The sequence below is a fragment of the Mytilus edulis genome, chromosome 1, assembly GCF_963676685.1.
Source record: "Mytilus edulis chromosome 1, xbMytEdul2.2, whole genome shotgun sequence".
Classification (NCBI taxonomy): domain Eukaryota; kingdom Metazoa; phylum Mollusca; class Bivalvia; order Mytilida; family Mytilidae; genus Mytilus; species Mytilus edulis.
This window is the reverse complement of record NC_092344.1, coordinates 38,057,984-38,078,527: the sequence shown is the minus strand read 5'-3', so window position 1 is coordinate 38,078,527 and position 20,544 is coordinate 38,057,984. Positions and strand designations below refer to the sequence as shown.

General features: G+C 32.7%; 1 protein-coding gene across 10 annotated transcripts in view; it reads left to right on the top strand.

The window, feature by feature from the left end:
• LOC139482204 (tryptophan--tRNA ligase, cytoplasmic-like) overlaps positions 1-18,415 on the top strand; it is a 34,245-nt gene extending 15,830 nt beyond the window's left edge. For 3 of the 10 annotated variants that reach the window (XM_071265936.1, XM_071265923.1, XM_071265947.1), the window contains 9 exons: positions 6,011-6,143; positions 10,454-10,586; positions 11,281-11,389; positions 11,992-12,111; positions 12,846-13,028; positions 14,234-14,447; positions 14,993-15,166; positions 15,751-15,891; positions 17,862-18,415. In XM_071265936.1, coding sequence (XP_071122037.1) covers positions 10,457-10,586; positions 11,281-11,389; positions 11,992-12,111; positions 12,846-13,028; positions 14,234-14,447; positions 14,993-15,166; positions 15,751-15,891; positions 17,862-18,020 — 1,230 coding nt within the window. In that variant the 5' untranslated portion in view covers positions 6,011-6,143; positions 10,454-10,456 and the 3' untranslated portion in view covers positions 18,021-18,415. Of the gene's footprint in view, positions 1-6,010; positions 6,144-10,434; positions 10,587-11,280; positions 11,462-11,504; positions 12,112-12,845; positions 13,029-14,233; positions 14,448-14,992; positions 15,167-15,750; positions 15,892-17,861 lie in introns of all 10 variants that reach the window. The other 7 variants (XM_071265954.1, XM_071265929.1, XM_071265970.1 and 4 more) reach the window with 5 other exon arrangements.
• The last annotated feature ends 2,129 nt before the right edge of the window (positions 18,416-20,544 follow it).

The following is a 20,544-nucleotide window of genomic DNA, read 5'->3' as shown; positions in this document are numbered from 1 at the left end:
AAAATCTAACAAGATACTTTTTTCTTCAAACCTTTCCACGGATAAATGCAGATTTGGAAAAAGATTAAATCAAATCTTTGTAAAAATTACACAAAATATATGTATCGCTTCTGACGCAAAAAAAAGGTTTTTCCATATATGTATTTTTACTGGCAATCGGTCATGATTCCATGTAACAACTAACAATCATTTATAGAAAATTTGTCCGGTTTGCATTTGATCGACTAATCAGTTATCGGGAGTATCAAAAGCAAACTAAACTGCCACAAAAGTATAGGTCTTCTTTGCACGCGTTTCCATTTATTTTATTTTTTTTATTACAAGATTGATCGTTTATATAAATATACAGTGTTAATTTCCATTGTTTAACCCAAGCGTACATTTTAGATAAATAAATTATATGAAAACTACGGTGCCTAATTTGTGCATTGGGATTAAAAATTCGATATGTATCATTACTTTCTTTTGTTTACAACTCTGCTTGTATTGTTCTGGTCGTACTATTTCAAATATTCAATTTCATGACTGTATCATGTGTTTCCATAAGTTTACCATAGTACTATCATATGGTTGGGTTAAAAATTAATGGTAAACCCTAGTTTTTAGTGTTTTAATGTCTAATCTTACCGTTTTAATTTATTAACATAACTACACGACTCGATTCTCAATTATATGTGGTAAGATAATCGTTGCAAGGAATCCTGCTCAAACTTTAGTGAAAGACGGGTTTAACTTTGCATTGTTGCGAGAGTATATATTCTTTGTTGAAGGCAATTGTAGTGACCTGCAATACAAGTACCATTCAATTGAGTTTAGTTAAATGTCTTGTGTTTCTGTCTCAGCCCTAGGTTTTCTATATTTTGCATGTGTAGTGCATCATGACATAAGACATTGTTACGTGTACCATGATGAGCTTTCGTGCAAGACTGCTGTGTGTATTTTTTTACATGGAACATTTGATCAGACTTTGACTTTTTGACTCCTGACCTACATGTATGAACGTTGGGTGTGTCATCATGTTGCAGTGTGTTCCTCTGTATATTTCCTTCACCTCAAAATATAATTTTCAATTGACTTTGCTTCTGAATATGTGGCATGTAGATGTATTGTCATAAAATGATGAGTCTATTGGCACGAGAAACTTCATGTGAGCTTGACCTTTGCCCTTAAGGTAAAACTTGTATATTTTGTTTGAATTAAATGGAGAATTAACTGTATGATTGGCACTCGTACCACATCTTCTTAGATATATTAGATATATAGATATATTGTTAGTTTTGTGTACAACGATGACCCTTTTCTCAAAATCCGCTTTGTGTGGTTTTTTTACCAGACTATGACTTTTTGACTCTTGACATTTGCATATTGGATGTGTCTCTTGGTATGATTACCTTGACGTCAAGTCAGGAGTCTCTGAATTTTGTTAGTCCTGTATGTTTTTAATTGTAAGTTTATTTTATGATTTGGAGTTTGAACTGGTACACATTTTGTTAAGGGCCATCTGAAGCCCGCCTCTGGGCGAGGGATTTTCTCGCTTTGTTGAAGATATAAAAAAGAAGATGTGGTATGATTGCCAATGAGACAAATATCCACAAAAGACCAAAATGACACAGACATTGACAACTGTAGATCACCGTACGGCCTTCAAAAATGAGCAAAGCCCATACCGCATAGTCAGCTATGAGGACCCATTAGTGGCCTTTGACTGCTTTCTGCTCTTTTGACATGGTTGCTGTCTCTTTTACACATTCCACATTTCCATTCTCAATTTTTAAGAATGTTTGGTTCAGATGAAACTAAATCCTTTAATTTCCGTGAATATCAGGTAAAAAAAATTACTGATTCAGTAGCATCGTGTGCTGCCAGTTGTGATAGATAATGCAAAATGTTTCAATCATTTTACCTTAGATTTCATTTCATGGACATGTAGGTATGGATAGTCTGCTTTTACATCATAAAAATTCACACAGAAGGTATACGCATATCAATAAACTGAACTCAATGCTAAGAACCTATAAAGTACACTTAGACAGAGAGCTCAATCTAGTGAAACACTTTGTTAAGTTGGTCATATTTAACTTGAAATATTACTGTCTGTTACCAAACTGCACCGAGATCCTGAAAAAAAAAATGCACAAGTTAAGTTTATTTAAAGAAGAATTCAATGGAAGTAAATAAGCTGATTACTGAAATAAATGTAGAATATGTGTATTAACCACAGATGGCCCCTGCTTGTGAAAAAAAATGAGTAAACTTCCACATATAGATGCAGGATTCGCGTAATTTTGACCGTTTTGTGACTATAAGCATTGTGAATAAGTTTCAAAACATTTGGTTGAGGCAAATTAAAGTTAAAGAACGGAAACAATAGATTTAGCAGTTTTCCTAACTCAAGGCTCCGGGTTGACATTTGTATCATTGGTACTCGTACCACAACTTTTTACATCTAAAAACTCATGAACAGTGACGCCATCGGGACCCAATATCGAACTTAATAGATCTGTTTTATGAGGCAATGTGAATCGCGTATGAGAAAGGAAACGAAAGTCAGCACTTCTTATGTTTTTAAGGATTATGTACCCTTGTGTTGATTTAATGCTAAACATATGAAAATTTTGTAGAAAATCCACAGCCTTTATCCTTGTACTCTCATATTTGGCAATTTGATGACTGATAGATATATGATTATTGCATGCAGTGCTAGCATTGATTTCCTTAAAACAAGTTTATTAATGTAGTTATTGGTTAAAACAAATTTAAAAAAATGGACCAAATCAAGTACACCTTTTAGGGTGCGCTTGACTTTAGTGACTTAGCACGAGGTATTTTGGAATTAACAGGTTAGTAAGAACTTTTTGTAAAAAACAAACACTAGCACATCATAGAATAGAAAGTGAGTAATCTATGTTTCAAATTTTATAACAAAAATTTCTGTATTAAAGGCTGTTGATTTTCTATAAAAATCTTGGTTTATTCGCCACAAAGTACTCTTTTTCTATTAAATGCAATGACATAGTAAATAATAATGCTTCGCATCAAGTTTCCCCTTGGTATATGTACAACATGGCCTATCTATATTATACATTATATCTGTAGTTTTGATACAATTGAAGTTTGAAAAGTTCGTACAAAAATGGCCACAGAAGGGGTCATAAACCTTAAGGTTCATCATAACTAATGGACAAATATGGCCGTATTTTCACCTCAAAAACTTCTCTGTGTACAGACTTACCTGTGCTGTTTGGAAAGTTTTAATGCCTAGCATCCACTAGATATATAAAAGTTAAATGCATTTTGTGTTTTTAAAAGAAAGATAAAATCTTTCTTGGTTTTTGATGGGCATTTTTTTCCTTTCTGCAGAAGGTTCAAAAATAAACAAACACCTGAATTACTTTGATACTGTCCACTCATTGACTCAGATACACTCTTTAACTCACCTGTAGTTGTGAAGATACCTGGTGTCCATGCCATCAAGGACAATGAAAACAATACAAACCGGTTTTTTTACCTGCGGGAGTATCTCATAGTTTTACCACAACTTAGTCAATTTTCACACCTTTTGCATGAAGGAAAAAAAATGCGCATCAAAATCCAAAAGAGATTTTATCTTTCTGAAACACAAAATGCATTTTACTGTTATATATCTAGTAGATGCTAGGCATTAAAACTTTTCCAACTTTACAGGTAAGTCTGTACTCAGAGTAATTTTTGGCATGTAAATACAGCCATATTTGTCCGTTGGTTATGATGAACCTTAAAGGGACATGATAACTCTTGAACGGTAAAAGTGACACTTAAAAATTTTAAATTTCATTTTGTGTTGAGGTGGGGATCCCTCTTACATGTTCAACCCCGCCTTATTCGGTATGTATGTGCCTGGTAAGTCAGGAGCCTGTAATTCAATGAATGTCGTTTTTTATTTGTTACATACTTGTTTTTCGTTCATTTTTTGTACATAAATTTGTTCGTTTATTTTCTCGTTTGAATATTGTTTTACAATGTCATTTCAGTGCCTTTTATTGCTGACTATATGCGGTATTGACTTTGCTCATTGTTGAAAGCTGTATATGACCTATAGTTGTTTATAGTGTTTGTGTCATTTGGTCTTTTGTGGAGAGTTCTCATTGGCACTCATGCCACATAAGAGGGAGGGTTGGGATCCCGCTAACATGTTTAACCCCGCCTTATTTTATATGCACGTGCCTATTTTGTTTTTCGTTTATTTTTTGTACATAAATTATACCGTTTGTTTTCTCGTTTGAATTGTTTTACATTGTCATGTTGGGGCCTTTAATAGCTGACTTTGCGGTATGAACCTTGCTCATTGTTGAAGACCGTGTGGTGACCTAGGCTACATTGTATAATTGTTAATTTCTGTGTCATTTAGTCTCTTGTGGAGAGTTCTCATTGGTACTCATGCACCAGCTTAATTTAAAAATATTTTCGCATCAAATTCAGAATTTAAAGGAACCTTCCCAAAGGGATATCAGGAAGCTTCTGTACCCAAATCATTGCTTACTTTGGTCAGCATGAATCAGTTTGGACCCAACATTCAGGATCGTTCATATTCTCAGTCGACATTAACAATAGCACATCTTCTGATGTATAGTTGTGCAAAGAAACTATCCAACCGTCACATGAGAGATCATGAACCTCCAGTTTGTGCTTATTTGGGAATCATGATCCATGTAAGACTAGCAAACGTGATCTAGTAGATACTTTCAAAACTTGGACTGTCTGTCTCCTACGACCGAGTGTTAGAAATTTCTACTTCCATGGCCAATGATGCTTGTCGTCGTTATGTCCAAGAAGGTATTGTTTGCCCTACCAATCCTCTTCAAAATGTATTTACTTCATCTGCTGTAGACAACATTGTCCACAATACAAGCAGTATCTCGTTAAAAGATTCATTCCATGGTACATGTTTATCTTTATTCAAACATATTTTAGACGATGTTCAAGGCGTTGTTCAAACATTTGACCAATCTGAACCTAGGTTGAAATGCCAGTCAAAGAGAGTGTCTCTTTTACCAGAGAGTTATTCAAATCTTCCACCAGCTGTACTAAGATTCAGCGAACCAGATATCCCATTAGTTGAAGGAGAACTTTCAATTGATATGGCCTCATTCCCAGCTGCATTAAAAGGGGAATTCAAATGGCTGAACAGCTGTGGATAGGTTTTGGCACTGGAAAGAACTTCCTATATATTTCAATTCATGGATTGTGCCTTGCTCTAGGACCATTGAAATTGAAAGTCTTTCCACTGTCCCATTCATTTATCGGTTGTGACACAGTCTCAGCTTTTTCTGGGAAAGGTACGAAATCAGCTTGGGACAAATGGTCCGTATATGAGGAGTTGTCAGAAGCATTTCTGCAGGTTATTGAAAATCCAAATGAAGTGGAAATTTTAAAAGTGTTAAAAGTAATAGAACGATATGTTGTGCTTTTGTATGATCGGTCTAGTACAGCTAATATGGTGAATGAGTTAAGAAAACAGTTATTCACGCAGACAAGAGCAATTGACAATATTCCTCCAACACGAGATGCACTTTTTCATTAAATATACGAAACGTGCAGCTTACCAAGTTAGTGTTATTTTGGGCAATAGTTTAGTTGCAAATTCAAGTATGCCATCACCAGATTTATTTGGTTAGCAAAAACTTGATGGTACTTGGGTACCATTCTGGTCTGTGCTTACTGAAGTTTCAATGTCATGCCAAGAGCTCATCCACTGTGGATGTAAGAAAGGATGTCGAGGAGCATGTAAATTCTTTAAAGCAGCACTATTATGCAACTGCTCACCGGACTGTGAAATAGAAACTGATTGTAACTGTGCTTTCTTTTGATTTTCCTACATTTGTATCATATTTTAATTATAATTTTAATCTGTTGTTATGTTAAATAGTTACTTGTGAGTTGTTTTTTTTTTATTTCTTATCTTATTTCTAAAAAAGAAATACTCTTTGCACTGATTCAATACTGCATATGTTGTTTGTTTTTTTCATTTCAGGAAAATTGTGAAATTTTCTAAGGTTATTACCTGTAACTGTGAAAAATAAGAACTCGTCAAAGACGCCATTTTGAACTGTATCGGCCAATTTTATTTCATAGTTAATGTCACCTGTTACATTAAATAATAATATGTAAGTGTTAATTTCCATTTTTTTAACGCGAGCATACATTTTAAATGAATAAATGGAATGAAAACTACGGTTCCTTATTTGTGCATTGTTATTAAAAATTTGTATGTATAATTACTTTCATTTGTTTCCAACTCTGTCTTGTATTGTTCTGGTCGTACTATTGCAAATATTCAATTTCATGACTGCATCATGTGTTTCTATCAGTTTACCATAGTGTTATCACATGGTAAGGTTAGAAATTGATGGTAAACCCTAGTTTTATGTGTTTTAATGTCTTATCTTATCGTTTTGATTTATTGACATAACTGCACGCCCCGATTTTCAATTAACAGTGATAAGATAATCGTTGCAAAGAATCCTGCTCAAAGTTTTGTGAAAGACGGTTTTAACTTTGAAGTGTTGCGAGAGTGTATGTTCTATGTTGAAGGCACTTGTATATAGTGACCTGAAATACAAGTACTGTTCCATTGAGTTTAGTTATATGTCTTCTGTTTCTGTTCCTGACCCATGTTTTCTGTACTTGGTATGTGTAGTGCATCATGCTCAGCATCATGACATAAGACATTGTTACGTGTACCGAGATGAAATTTCGTGCAGGACTGCTTTGTTTATTTTTGACATGGAACTACTGACCAGACTATGACTTTTTGACTCATGACCTATGCACTTTGGGTGTGTCATCATAATACAGTGGGTTCCTTTGTATATTACCCTGACCTAAAAGTATAATTCTAAATTGACCTTGCATCTGAATATGTAGCTTGCAGATGTATTGTCATAAGATGGTGAGTCCTGTGGCACGAGAAACTTCATATTAGCTTGACCTTTGTCCTCATTGTACAACTTGTATATTTTGTTTGAATTATATGGAGAATTGTCTGATTGCACTCATACCACATCTTCTTATATATATAATAGATATATAGATATATTTGTTAGTTTTGTGTACCACGATGACCCTTTCCTCAAAATCTGCTTTGTGTTTTTTTTTGTCATGGAACTCTTGACCAGTCTATGACTTTTTGACTCTTGACCTATGCATATTGGGTTTGCCTCTTGGTATGATTACCATGACAAAGTCGGGAGTCTCTGGTTTTTGTTAGTCTTGTATGTTTTTAATTGTAAGTTCGGTTTAATGTATTGGAGTTTGAACTAGTACACATTTTGTTTAGGGGCCATCTGAAGTCCGTCGCCGGACGAGGGATTTTCTCACTTTGTTAAAAACCCATTGGTGACCTTCCACTGCTTTTTGCTCTCTTGATATGTTACTGTCTCTTATACACTTTTCACATTTCCATTCTCAATTTTTGAATCGAAGAATGTTTTGATCAAATGAAAACTAAATCTTTTTAATTGCCGTGAAAGTTAGAGAGAACATTTACTGCTTCAGTAGCACCATGTGCTGCCAGTTGTGATAGATAATTCAAAATGTTTCAATCATTTTACCTTGAATTTCATTTCATGGACATGTAGATATGGATAGTCTGTTTAAGCATCTTGAAAAATCACACAGAAGATATACGCATATCAATAAACTGAACTCAGTGCGAAGAACCTTTAAAGTACACTTAGACATAGAGCTCAATCTAGTGAAACACTTTTTTATGCTGGTCACTGTCTGTTATCAAACTGCACCGCAATCCTTAAAAAAATATGCAAGTTAATTCTAATAGAAGTAGAATCCAAAGGAAGTAAATAAACTGTTTACTGAAATAAATGTACAATATGTCTATCGGCCACAGATGCCCCTGCTTGTGAAAAAAACACAAGTAAACTTCCACATATAGATGCAGGATTCACGAAATTTTGACTGTTTTGTGACCATAAGCATTGTGTATAAGTTTCAAAACATTTGGTTGAGGCAAATTAAAGTTAAATAACAGAAACAACAGATTTAGCATTTTTCCTATCTTTAGGCTACGTGTTGATATTTGTATCATTAGTAATCGTACCAACTTCTTATATCTAATAACTCATGAACAGTAACACCACCCAATATCGAACTTGATATATCTGTGATATGGGGTAATTCAGCACTATGTATAAGGTTTATAACATTTGATTGAGTCAAACTTATTAAAAAGAACGAAAACGAAAAATTCTATGTTTTCTATGTTTTTAAAGAAACATGATAACTTATGAACGGTAAAAGTGACGCTACCAAATTTATTTCTTTTATGTGGAAATTAGCATTGTCTTTTATGTGGAAATTAGCATTGTCCCAGGTTAGGGAGATGGTGGAGACCCCACTAACATGTTGAACCCCGCCTTATTCAGTATGCTTGTGCCTGTCGCAAGTCAGGGGCCTATACATTTGTCCGTTTCTTTTCTCGTTTGATTTTAGTTTTATCGTGTGTTTTTCTATGTTGTGATGTTATAATATTGTTTCATCCCGCTGCAAATGTTTGCACCTGTCCTAAGTCAGGAATCTGATGTACATTAGTTGTCGTTTAATATAATTTGTTTATGTAATTTAATGTGTTTCTCGTTTTCTATATAGATTAGACCGTTGGTTTTCCCGTTTGAATGGTTTTTTACTAGTAATTTTGGGGCCCTTTATAGCTTGTGGTTCGGTGTGACCCAAGGCTCCGCGTTGGAGGCCGTACCTTTACCTACATGTATAATGCTTTACTTTTATAAATTGTTATTTGGATAGAGAGTTGTCTCATTGGCACTCATACCACATCTTCCTATATCTATTTGCTCATTGTTGAAGGCCGTATGATGACATATAGTTGTTAATTTCTGTGTCATCTGGTCTCTTGTGGAGAGTTCTTCTTTGCCACTCATGCCACATTAGGTGGAGGGTGGGGATTCCGCTGGCATGTTTAATCCGCCTCATTCTGTTTGTATGTGCCTGTCCCAAGTCAGGAGACTGTAATTCATGAATTGTCGTTTGTTTAAGTGTTACATATTATTTTGTACAAAAATTTGTCCGTTTCTTTTCTCATTTGAATTGTTTTACATTGTCATTTCGATGCCTTTTATAGATGACTATGCGGTATGGACTTTGCTCACTGTTGAAGGTCGTAGGATGACTTATAGCTGTTAATTTCTGTGTCATCTAGTCTTTTGTGGAGAGTTCTTATTGGCACTCATGCCACATTTTCTTTTTTATTTTGTGTATAAGTTTTGTAGTATTTTGTTGAGGCAACTAAAATTAAGAGAACGGAACCCTTTTTTTTTTTTTTGAACGTTCGGGACGAACGGACTAGAGTAACTCTTTATACCCCTTTACTATGGTACCAACACAGAAATTTTAACTATTGTCCTGGTGCTACTTATCCCACTAGCACTGTCATTAACACACACACAATTTTATTATATAATATTCAATCTAAATTTTGATTTGATTATTTTGGGCCTATAACATGTATAATGATTATAAGCATGCCTTTCACAAGTAGTATCAAATTTGACAAATTTATTGTACATATACATTTTTTTAATATTTTATAACTTATTTTTTAACCGTGACAAACAGATCATCACTTTCTTTTTATATGTCCTTTAACATTCCGTTTTGAACAAAACGATTTGTTACAAATACTTTACACGTATTTCTATCAAATCTGACAAAATTACAAAGCAGCTATTAAATAAAATTCATTCGAACTTTAAATGTGCAATCAAATATATATGCAAGTTAGTGGTCAACTGGTCAAATGGCTAGATGCATATATCGTTGGCCAATTGAACGACGTCCTAATTTTGTTGTTTTAAAACTTCTAGAAATATTAACGTAAATAAGGGATGAGTAAAGGGGAAAAAATGAAAACAGAACGACGGAATTAAATAAAAGGATGTTCGATGTACTGTATACTTCCGTTCATTTTAAAAATCTATACGATGCTTTATTTTTATCTAGTTTCCTTATCAAAAATAATTAAAATGAGAAGATAAAAACCTTATAGCTGCCTTTACCGTCGATGCTAAAATGTTTAATGTTATAAAACAATTTTAGCGTCTCTGACCTACTTTACCTTTTTATTCGGAGACTTGCGGTTATCTTCTGTTATGTTCAACGGGAATATTAGAATGGTCTAGAATAGAACCCAGATGGAACCAAGAAGTTAGGTTGCCTTAACCAAACAACCTGGATGTTGAACCAGTTACCATGGTTTCGAACCAAAGAACCAGAAAACCCAGATGGAACCAAGGTTTAGAACCAGAGTGCCCGGATATAACCTAATTGCATTCGGAATTCTCATGACTTTTTTATACTTTCAACGTATTTTCCAAATCATTTATTTATTTAGTATATTTATATATTTATTTTTTTTATTAATAGAAGTATTGATCAATTGTAGTAGATGGCATCAAATGCTGAAAAGGAGTCTGAGGACGTTAAAAGGTCAACAAATGAAGACGATGAAGACATTGTTGATCCGTGGACTGTTGTTAGTTCTTCTGAAAAAGGAGTAGACTATAGTAAACTTATCAGTAGGTATAATCTGGATCCATTGTAAATATTATACAAAATGATAGCGAATTGCTCGATTTTCGCTTTTCTAAATCGCATCTACTGTAAAATCTCTTGGTTCTCAATGCCCTACGAATTCGTAGTTTATTTGGCCTTTTAAAAATTTGTAGTAGATTATCAACCATGTGTCTGTTGCAGACGAAATGCGCGTTTGGCGTTTAAAATGTATGCCTGGTATATATTATGACTTTATTTACAACCACTGGTTCGATGTTACTGATGGTGGTGATTTCAATCCGAGGTTATCTACAATCCAGTACATTCTGTATTGATATGTATTAGCATTGATATGGCCATTATTATAAATTTAACGTTTACAAACGTACATTTTCGAAATACTAAGAATGGTCTACCCAAGAAATCGATTACCGAAGCTGTATTAAACAAAATCGTTCAGACTTTTGAGTTCTTAGTGCTCTTCAACTTCGTAAATCATTTGTAGTTTTTTTTTTATTCTAGCGTCACTAATGTGTCTTGCTGTAAACGGAAAGAGTAACTAGGGAATTAAATTTTCACCAGGTATATATGATGAGTTTATGCCTGCCGATGAAATCATCAGCCTAATCGTCATCACTGGTGTGTTGACATGAATTATAATAAATTTGATCATATTTATTCTACAAACTAAATATAAATAAACAATATCTTTCACAGAAAGGTTTGGAAGTACTGAAATAGATAGAGAGTTGATAGACAGGATTGTCAAGCTAACAGGAAAACCGCCTCATCACTTCCTACGAAGGAGCATCTTCTTCTCTCACAGGTTCTTTATCAAATATTACCTTTTTTGATAAAAGCACTACTGCCATTACATGCAGACATTATTTAATAAATGGTCAGTTATGAATTGTAGTCTTAATGGAAATGTTATTCAATAGACCTGTAATAAATTTAGCTAGGTAACTTTTAAGGAAAGAAATGTTCGTGTTTATGAAACAAAAATGGATTTGAAATGCACATTGATTAAATTAACTGAACAATGGTAGCTAACTCTATTATGATTTTACTGTCTGGTAAACATTGAAAGGCGTTTGAATTAATGTTATGAGTCTCAATCCTTAATTGTGTAAGGACGGATTTAGGTTGGGTGAAATGTTATTATTCTATTTACTTATTTTTATTTTTCCTCATATTTTGTTTATGCCAGTTATGGGATTATTAGACATGTGATGTTAGTAAGAAATATACCGTATTGTGTTTCAACATTTGTTGTTAGAATGTTCCATATGGCCGCTGTGACCATGGAAACTGCAAAAATGTTAAAAATAACCTTTTGGATTTTGGTCCCTTTTTTAGCATAAAATAGTAATACCTTTATGTGTCTTATATTATAAATATTTTAATACTTATCCTCTTTTTTAACAGAGATATGCATCAGATACTTGACCTTGTTGAAAAGAAGACAGGATTTTATTTGTACACAGGGAGAGGACCATCTTCAGAATCTATGCACCTAGGTCACTTGATTCCGTTCATATTCACAAAGTAAATTGGGGTTGTATTTTTTGTGGGTTTTTTTTTGTGTTTTTTTTTTTTCTTTAGATGGTGTTTTTTTTCTTCATTTCAATGCAATGTATTATTTGATTGTTTTCCTTCAAACATTGGAATATTAAAGTTTCTTTTTAAACGAAATGTTTTATAAAATTCAATACTCAATTCACAAACCCATTAAAAAATAGTTGAAAGCTAGGTATGTATAATTACGTGGAGATTTTTAAAGAACACAACACGACTTAAAAAATCATATTATTCAAACGCTTTGACAAACAATAATTCATTGATTTATCAGACACTTACCTGAATATGTTTCAATCTTATATATTTCGGACAGTTCAAACATTTTCAAATAATGTTACCTATACGGTAGAGAGTGCAAAAATGTGTACTGTGTACGTAGACCTTTATTTGTTTATTAACGCAATTAATAACCAAATCACAGATTTTTATATGAAATTTGTTGGATTATGTTATAACTGCATATCTGTAATCTTAGCGTCAAGGCATAGTGTTTGCCCATACATTAAATAAGTATATATTAGTTAGCAAATGCATGGTTTACAAGACAAATTTGTCAATTATCTAATGTTTCATTTAATAAAACTATGTTTTATACATCAATGTATATCACTAATTATATTTTTTTTAATATTTGTTTGATAATTAAAATACTAAAATTCAAACTACACGGTTTCTGAGTCCTTTCCTGATTATTGTTACAGATGGCTTCAAGACACCTTCGATGTTCCTCTTGTGATCCAAATGACCGATGATGAGAAGTTTCTATGGAAAGACCTGACCATTGAAGAGACAAACAAACTTGCTCATGAGAATGCCAAAGATATCATTGCTTGTGGCTTTGACAAGGACAAGACATTTATCTTCAGCGATGTAGAATATATTTCGTAATCGTCTTTAACTTTTATTATTTATACAAACGCAAATTTGTAGCTTTCGACAGAACACGTGTTTGATAATTTAAAAAAATGAAAATAGGTATGCTTGTTCAAAATTGTGTGAAATCCATATTTATATATATCATAGTTTCTTGATATAGCACTAAATCTGCCATTTGTCTGTGTCAAACTTTAATAATTTGAATTGAATGTAAACACGTCTTCTGATTTGCTAAAGGTTTCTTTTACATTGGCTCATAGACATAAGTTTGTTATGTGAATGTGAGGTCATCAATATTGTCATGATTTACTACTTAAAAAATAGAATTTATAATTCAATTATAGGGAATGACTCAAATGGTGTTATTTCTGCCTATTCGATATTACCTCAATGATAAGGTGCACACTTTTAAATAACACACGAAGCGGATTATTCAGTATACACAACATTTTTTAATTCATTTTTCCATAGGCAGAAGAAATATTACAGCCATTCCTCAAATGAAAGATATAACGTTATCGACATAACAATTACTTATGCTAAAACATTTATTAGTTGTTGTCATTTTAGTATGATCCGTCTTGAGGACTTCCATCTTACTCTGAGATGAAGAATAGCTCTTAAATATGCGTTGTTTTTAAGCTTTGAATTTGTCAAAAACTTAGGGATTTTTGTCTCTACAATATTATCTTCACAGAGTTTTATGAAAACCCTGATTTTTTTTCAATTTGAGTGCTTAAACTTCGTTTTCTCTTCAAAACATTTTGTATAAATTGCATTTTCATATGTATGGTATACATTTGTTTGGTTTTTTTTTCAAATCCACTCACAGTCGCTCTAAATCATTTAGTTTCGATGTCCACAATCTTATAAATATATTAATATAGGATGTGTGTGACAACCCATAAGAACTTACATTTATCCGGACTATGTATATAGTCGATATAAAGACTTTAAGTATAAATAAAGGTAACAGAAGTATACTGCTGTTCGAAAAAAAATGCGATTTCATACAAGGTTTATCAATGAAATAAGGATACTTTAGTGGGAAGAATTATATAATAAAATGGGGGGGGGGGGGGTATTTAGATAAACGTCATTGGCACATTAGTCTAAGAACAACTTATGCTTCACTTGAAATTCATATATAATTATGCTTACAATATATAAACTGAAATTTGAAATCAATCTGGAATCTTTGTTGTTCTTGTAGAGAAAGTACAGAATTTTATAAAATGATGTGTAAAATACAGAAACTCGTCACGTTCAATCAGGTGAAGGGAATCTTTGGATTCACAGATAGTGACAGCATTGGGAAAATTAGTTTTCCTGCCATTCAAGCCACACCAAGTTTCAGTTCAGCGTTTCCTCAGATCTTCAATGGAAAGAAAGACGTACCTTGTCTTATTCCGTGTGCAATTGATCAGGTATTATTTTTATGTAATGCATTATTAGTCTATTTCCTTAAATGTGGTATATAACTTGATGTTAGATATTGACTTTTCAGTTTAAAACAAATGTAAATATTTATATTACGTTGGTAAGCAAATTCCTCCAGAAAATTGCGAACCTATTTGTAAGTACATACGCAGTAATTAAATGTTGATTTCCTTTTCTAATTATTATTTTTAACATTCGTGCTTTATCTATTCCTATTATAGTTGTTAAATTATAAGAATAATCATTTCAAATCATTTTAACATTTGACAAATGATTTTGTTTTAAGGTTTATCATATGTCGTTTTTTTCAAATCAGCATTATAAAATCTTATAAATCTTATATATAGAAGACATTGGAGAAAACAAAATGTCCATAACTTATTTCATTGAAAGTACATACATTCGGAAATGTCTGTAAGCATGTACAAATGTATAGCGTGGATAGCAAATCTTCAATATGTCTACACATGAAAACGCTGTCGGAAATTTCATAATTAAGGTGTATTACATTAGTTTATATATTATATCACAGGATCCATATTTCCGCATGACACGTGATGTGGCACCACGACTGGGACTTCTCAAACCTGCATTGCTTCATTCAACTTTCTTCCCTGCATTACAAGGAGCCCATGGTAAAATGAGCGCAAGTGATCCAAATTCGTCTATATTTCTAACAGATTCGGATGAACAAATAAAAGCAAAGGTAAAATAGTAATTCCTTAAAATCAACAGCAATAGATTGGTTTTTATTTTTAAAAATCGTTTTTATAATTTAAAAAAAAAAATGTATACATACTCATGCAAATTATACTTTATAGATATTCTAAGTAGATATATGTGATCGTTTGCTAAATTTGATATAAAATGTAAAATTTAACAAAGATTAAAAAAAACTCGAGAGCATTAAGGGGTTAACTTTGATAAATAAAAAAAAATATAATCATTATTACGTTAAATAATAACGTTTTATTGTTTTCTCTCGTTGGTACAGAATACTGATTTATTCATCTATGTATGGTTGACTACTCGAGAAAGTGCAGTTTTGACACGATTTAAACATTTTCAATATGGTAGTTTAAAAATGTTCCTATTGTGCTTAAAATGAGAAAAATATCTTCCTTCGTTATGTTTATTGTTTATCCAAATTATGTTTTAGCTATTTTTTTACAGCTAAATAACGAAGAATATATGATGAGAATGGATATAAAATTAACAGTTTATACTATTACATATGTAATGCTTTAATACATTTGTTTTTTTTGTCATGTTTATTCTTTTTATTCAAAGATCAACAAATATGCTTTTTCTGGAGGAAAGCCAACCGAAGAGGAGCATAGAAAGCATGGCGGCGACTGCGACACTGATGTTTCTTACCAATATCTGACATTCTTTATGGAAGATGATGATAAATTGGCAGATATCAAATCGGTAAAAAAAATAACAGAATTTACTACCGTTAAATATTAGTACAAGGTGGTCATGGTGGTTGCCTTTTAACTATACTTTAAGCAATAGTTTTTGTCCTTTCTGATTTATAAGCGGTTCGTTTTTTAATAAGTGTTTGATTCTCAAAGTTTTTGCCCCGATCTTCACCGAAGAGAATGTTATTGTCGGAATGAGTGTATGGTGCAATGCCAGTTGTACCGTAATTGTTATTGATGACAGTTTCAAATATCATTCGAATGAACATTGTCAAAATAAGCAAAGTTAAGGTGGTACCTAACACTACAGGGAGATAACTCTGTAAAATCAGCAGAACGTTTTAATGACGTTGTTTTCATAAGGGAATATTAAGCTTCTCAATGATCAAAATAAGTGTTTGTCAACTGCTATATAACCAGTGTAATTTTTCTGATTAAACGGTTGGTTCAAATTTTTTGAAATTTTTATATTTTTGTCAAAGGGTCAAAGTAAATACTTTGTCAAAATTTTAAGAAAATTAAACGAGCCAAATTAATTTTAGTTAAAGTGTTAGGTACCACCTTAAGGTTTTTGCATTTGAAATATATATACAATGAATCATTACGCAACATTCATAATTTTCAAGGTTTACATTTTCAATCATACTTTGAATATATTTCTCATTTCATAAGCGTCATATTTCAAATTAACATCCAACTGGAGAAGAATCTTGTCCAATTATCTCTTCATAGTATGTAAATAACGGAGTTCATTTATACCTAGCGTAGATATTATGCTATTTTTATAGCAACCGATAAAAGAGGGACGAAAGATACCAAAGGGACAGTCAAACTCATAAATCTAAATCAAACTGACAACGCCATGGCTAAAAATGAAAAAGACAAACAGAAAAACAATAGTACACATGACACAACATAGAAAACTAAAGAATAAACAACACGAACCCCAAAAAACTAGAGGTGATGTATTGTAATTGTCAATCAATACAGACAGTGGCGGATCCAGAGGGGGGGTTCCGGGGGTCCGAACCCCCCCCCCCTTTATTTTGGCCGATCAATGCATTTGAATCGGGACATATGTTTGCACCCCCCCTGCACCCCCCCCCTTTTGCCCTGGGCTAGCACCCCCCCTTTCGAAAATTCCTGCATCCGCCACTGACAGACCCTTTATTGACCTCTTTTTGATCTCTTTTGATTTTATGAAGCATCTTGGTTATAATCAAACATCTTTTTATGTGTAATAACATATGTCTGAAACATCGATGTTGATTTTACGATTCAAGATATCCGCTTGGTGACAGGTTCTGCATGTCCTCTATTCAGAAGTTCAGAATGTTGAAGTTTTGAAAAAAGGAGGCAGACTTTACAAGACAAAGTCGTACTTAGATTTTCTTTTCCCATGCATAGATAAACTCAGTCGTATTTGGTACAACTTTTTGGGAATTTTAGGTCATCAATGCTCATCCATTTTGTATTTGTTTAGCTTTCTAACTATTTTGATCTGAGCGTCACTGATGAGTGTTATGTAGACGAAACGCGACCCTGACGTATTAAATTAAACGCCTGGTACCTTTGATAACTAGTTAGACGTTTTTGCTTTCCGTGAAGGACTTTTGGCTTCTTCCAATTTCTTCATTACTTTTCTACTGCAACTAATTGTGTTTATCTCTTAAATAAAGTAACACAGCTATATTTTATGCAATATCAATTTCATCATGGATTCCTTTTTCTACAATTTGAATAGCTATCAAAGTATTGATTTGCATTAAAAAAACAATATAAGGTCAATGTCAGAAAAATATAAACTTTTGTGTATGAGGCTGTGAAACTGGAGAAGGGCTTGGTTCTGACATTGACCTAATATTGTATTTTTATTGAACAAATTTGATTTGTCATCTATACAAACGATTTATTGGTTACATAAGATTTAAAAGTCAGTTTGTACCAATTATATATTTTATTTCCATTTTCTTTCAGAGGTATTCAAGTGGTAAGATGTTAACAGGGGAGCTGAAACAGGAATTAATTACTGTTTTGGCAAAGCTTGTTGGAGAGCACAGGAAGAGACGAGCCGACGTCACTGATAATTTAGTGAATGAATACATGAAATCACGGAAATTGAAATTTGACTATTAAACATATATCTAATGATTAATCTTCATCAAATTAACAGAACTCTTGTTTTAACAAAAAAACTGGTTAATATGATTAGTGTATATTGTTATTAAAATAAAAAGACAATTTGTTTAGACCACAGTCAAAATCAATCACTCTACATTTGATGCATTGAAACGGTGAGATAAATGTTGTATTAAATCTAAATATATCAAGAAAGAATTTGAATTTACATCAGGATAGTGAAATGTTGTTCTGGTTGTCTCTCTTTTCTAATATTTGACTTTTTTCTGGTATAGATTAAGACTTTAGTAAACTGTTCTCATAATTATTTCCTCTAAACTCTATGTATTAAAGAATAATTGAATGACGTATATGATGAATATGCAATCTATATTATTAAATAAGTTAATGTATTTCTTGTTATATGCAATTATTAAATTTGTTTTTAAGAACAGCTGTTTTCTCCGTTTACGGTACATATTACTTGAATGTACCATCATAAATTCAAAACGTAGTTAGGTTAGCTGCGTAGACAAAATAGGCATCGTCTACCTCAAATATACACACACGATCCCTAACTGATTCCTAAAACACATCCTGGAGTAAATGTCAATTTCCGAAGCATAACATAATCAGTAGTGGCATCAATACTAAGCCTACGACATTGTAGATTTCAGATTTTAGGCGTTCCTCTTTTCTTAAATTCCTTGTTATTATAATTTCAATGTAGGAGCCTTGTCACAGATTTCCGACATTTTTTAGCATTGATATAATACTTTCAGTAATCTCAGTTCAACAATTGCATTTTTAAAACTAGTGGTCAATTTTATGTTGCAGCACAATGACGATAGTTGTCAATTTCTGACCACATCATGATGTGTCTGTGCATTTTTTATAAACATTTTGTATGAATATAAAAATGAAGTATCTCAATTAATACCTTAGGCTTGTAGATGTTTACGGACTTCATGAACATCACACAAACACTACGTCAACGGATTGATGACGAAAAGACTGAAATCAATCAATACAAATTTTACAGTAACTCTCATGAATTGGTACACCGAAAATATATGTCTTTGAGTCAATTCATTAGAGACCTGCTTTCGGAGAGAAATTTGCATGCCGGAAGATACATTCTGTCTTTGCGACTAGCTTGCTCCTGTGGGAGTTCATACGTTTCCTCAAGTGTTTTTTTTTTCAACTTAATTTGTTATTGTAATAGATTTATGATGTATGAACTTCAAACTGTTGCCTTACTATACTAGTATATTATCATCAGAACTATCAATCTACCAGTTGCATTACCAACCAAAGCAGTATAATACATTACAAACGTATGATATCGTTACAAGTATTTGATATATTTTAAGAAAGGAAGGTAGGGTTGATATATGCAAATGTTGATTCTCTTTTATCGGTTGCATCATAAAATACAGCAATGTAGGATTGAACTAAAGTAAATCAGAAAACTTGTATGAACTAAGTAAGCAGAAATCTGTTTCTTGTTATACAATTATAATTAGAATTTGTTATTGATTGATAAATTTTGTTTTCATTCTATGCAAATGCTGGGTTTTTTATCTTTTGATGGCAGAATCAACACTTAGTTTCTGGAATTATTATTGTTAGTATTTTTTTTAATAATAATTTAAAAAATTGACCGAGATATTCCTTAAAGTTAATTAATATTTTACGGTGACTACACAACTTAAGTCAGTACTAGTAGTCTTGGTTTCATACCTACCGCGTAAGCAACAATCTACCGCCAATAAAACTTGTATAGAAAACGAAAACACTTAAATATCGTATCAAATTGGAGATATGTACTCCATATGCAGGCAATGTCTGCCTGTTGCTGCTCTGAAATCGAATTTCTTTTGTCGTAAAGTTTTTATGCCCCACCTACGATAGTAGAGGGGCATTATGTTTAAGTGCGTCCGTCCGTCCTTCCGTCCGTCTGTCCGTTCGTTCGTCCGTCCGTCTGTCCCGCTTCAGGTTAAAGTTTTTGGTCAAGGTAGTTTTTGATGAAGTTTAAGTCCAATCGACTTCAAACTTAGTACACATGTCCCCTATGATATGATCTTTCTAATTTTAATGCCAAATTAAGAGTTTTTACCCCAATTTCACGGTCCACTGAACATGGAAAATGATAGTGCGAGTGGGGCATTCGTGTACTGAGGACACATTCTTGTTTTATATGTCCTCCATTTCAGGTTCTAGATGCAAGTCAATATATAAAGCTGACTTAACTGTATAATCCTTTTTTTAAGTTCAATATGTGAATACGTTCAATATATTCAACAATTTTTACTTTTTCAGTGAGAGAAAATCGTAGATACAATTTAACGTGAATTTGAAGGATCAATACAATAGTAAAAGATCTTTAAACAAAAATGTAATGTGAGATTCCTTGGCCGGAAGGGCGAGTTGAATTAAGAGCCCTTTTTTTTTTAGGTCTATTAATGTCAATGTAAACTTAATTATTGAACTTTCATTGACTGAAAAACATGAGAAATGTACAGAGAAAAAAAACATTTGC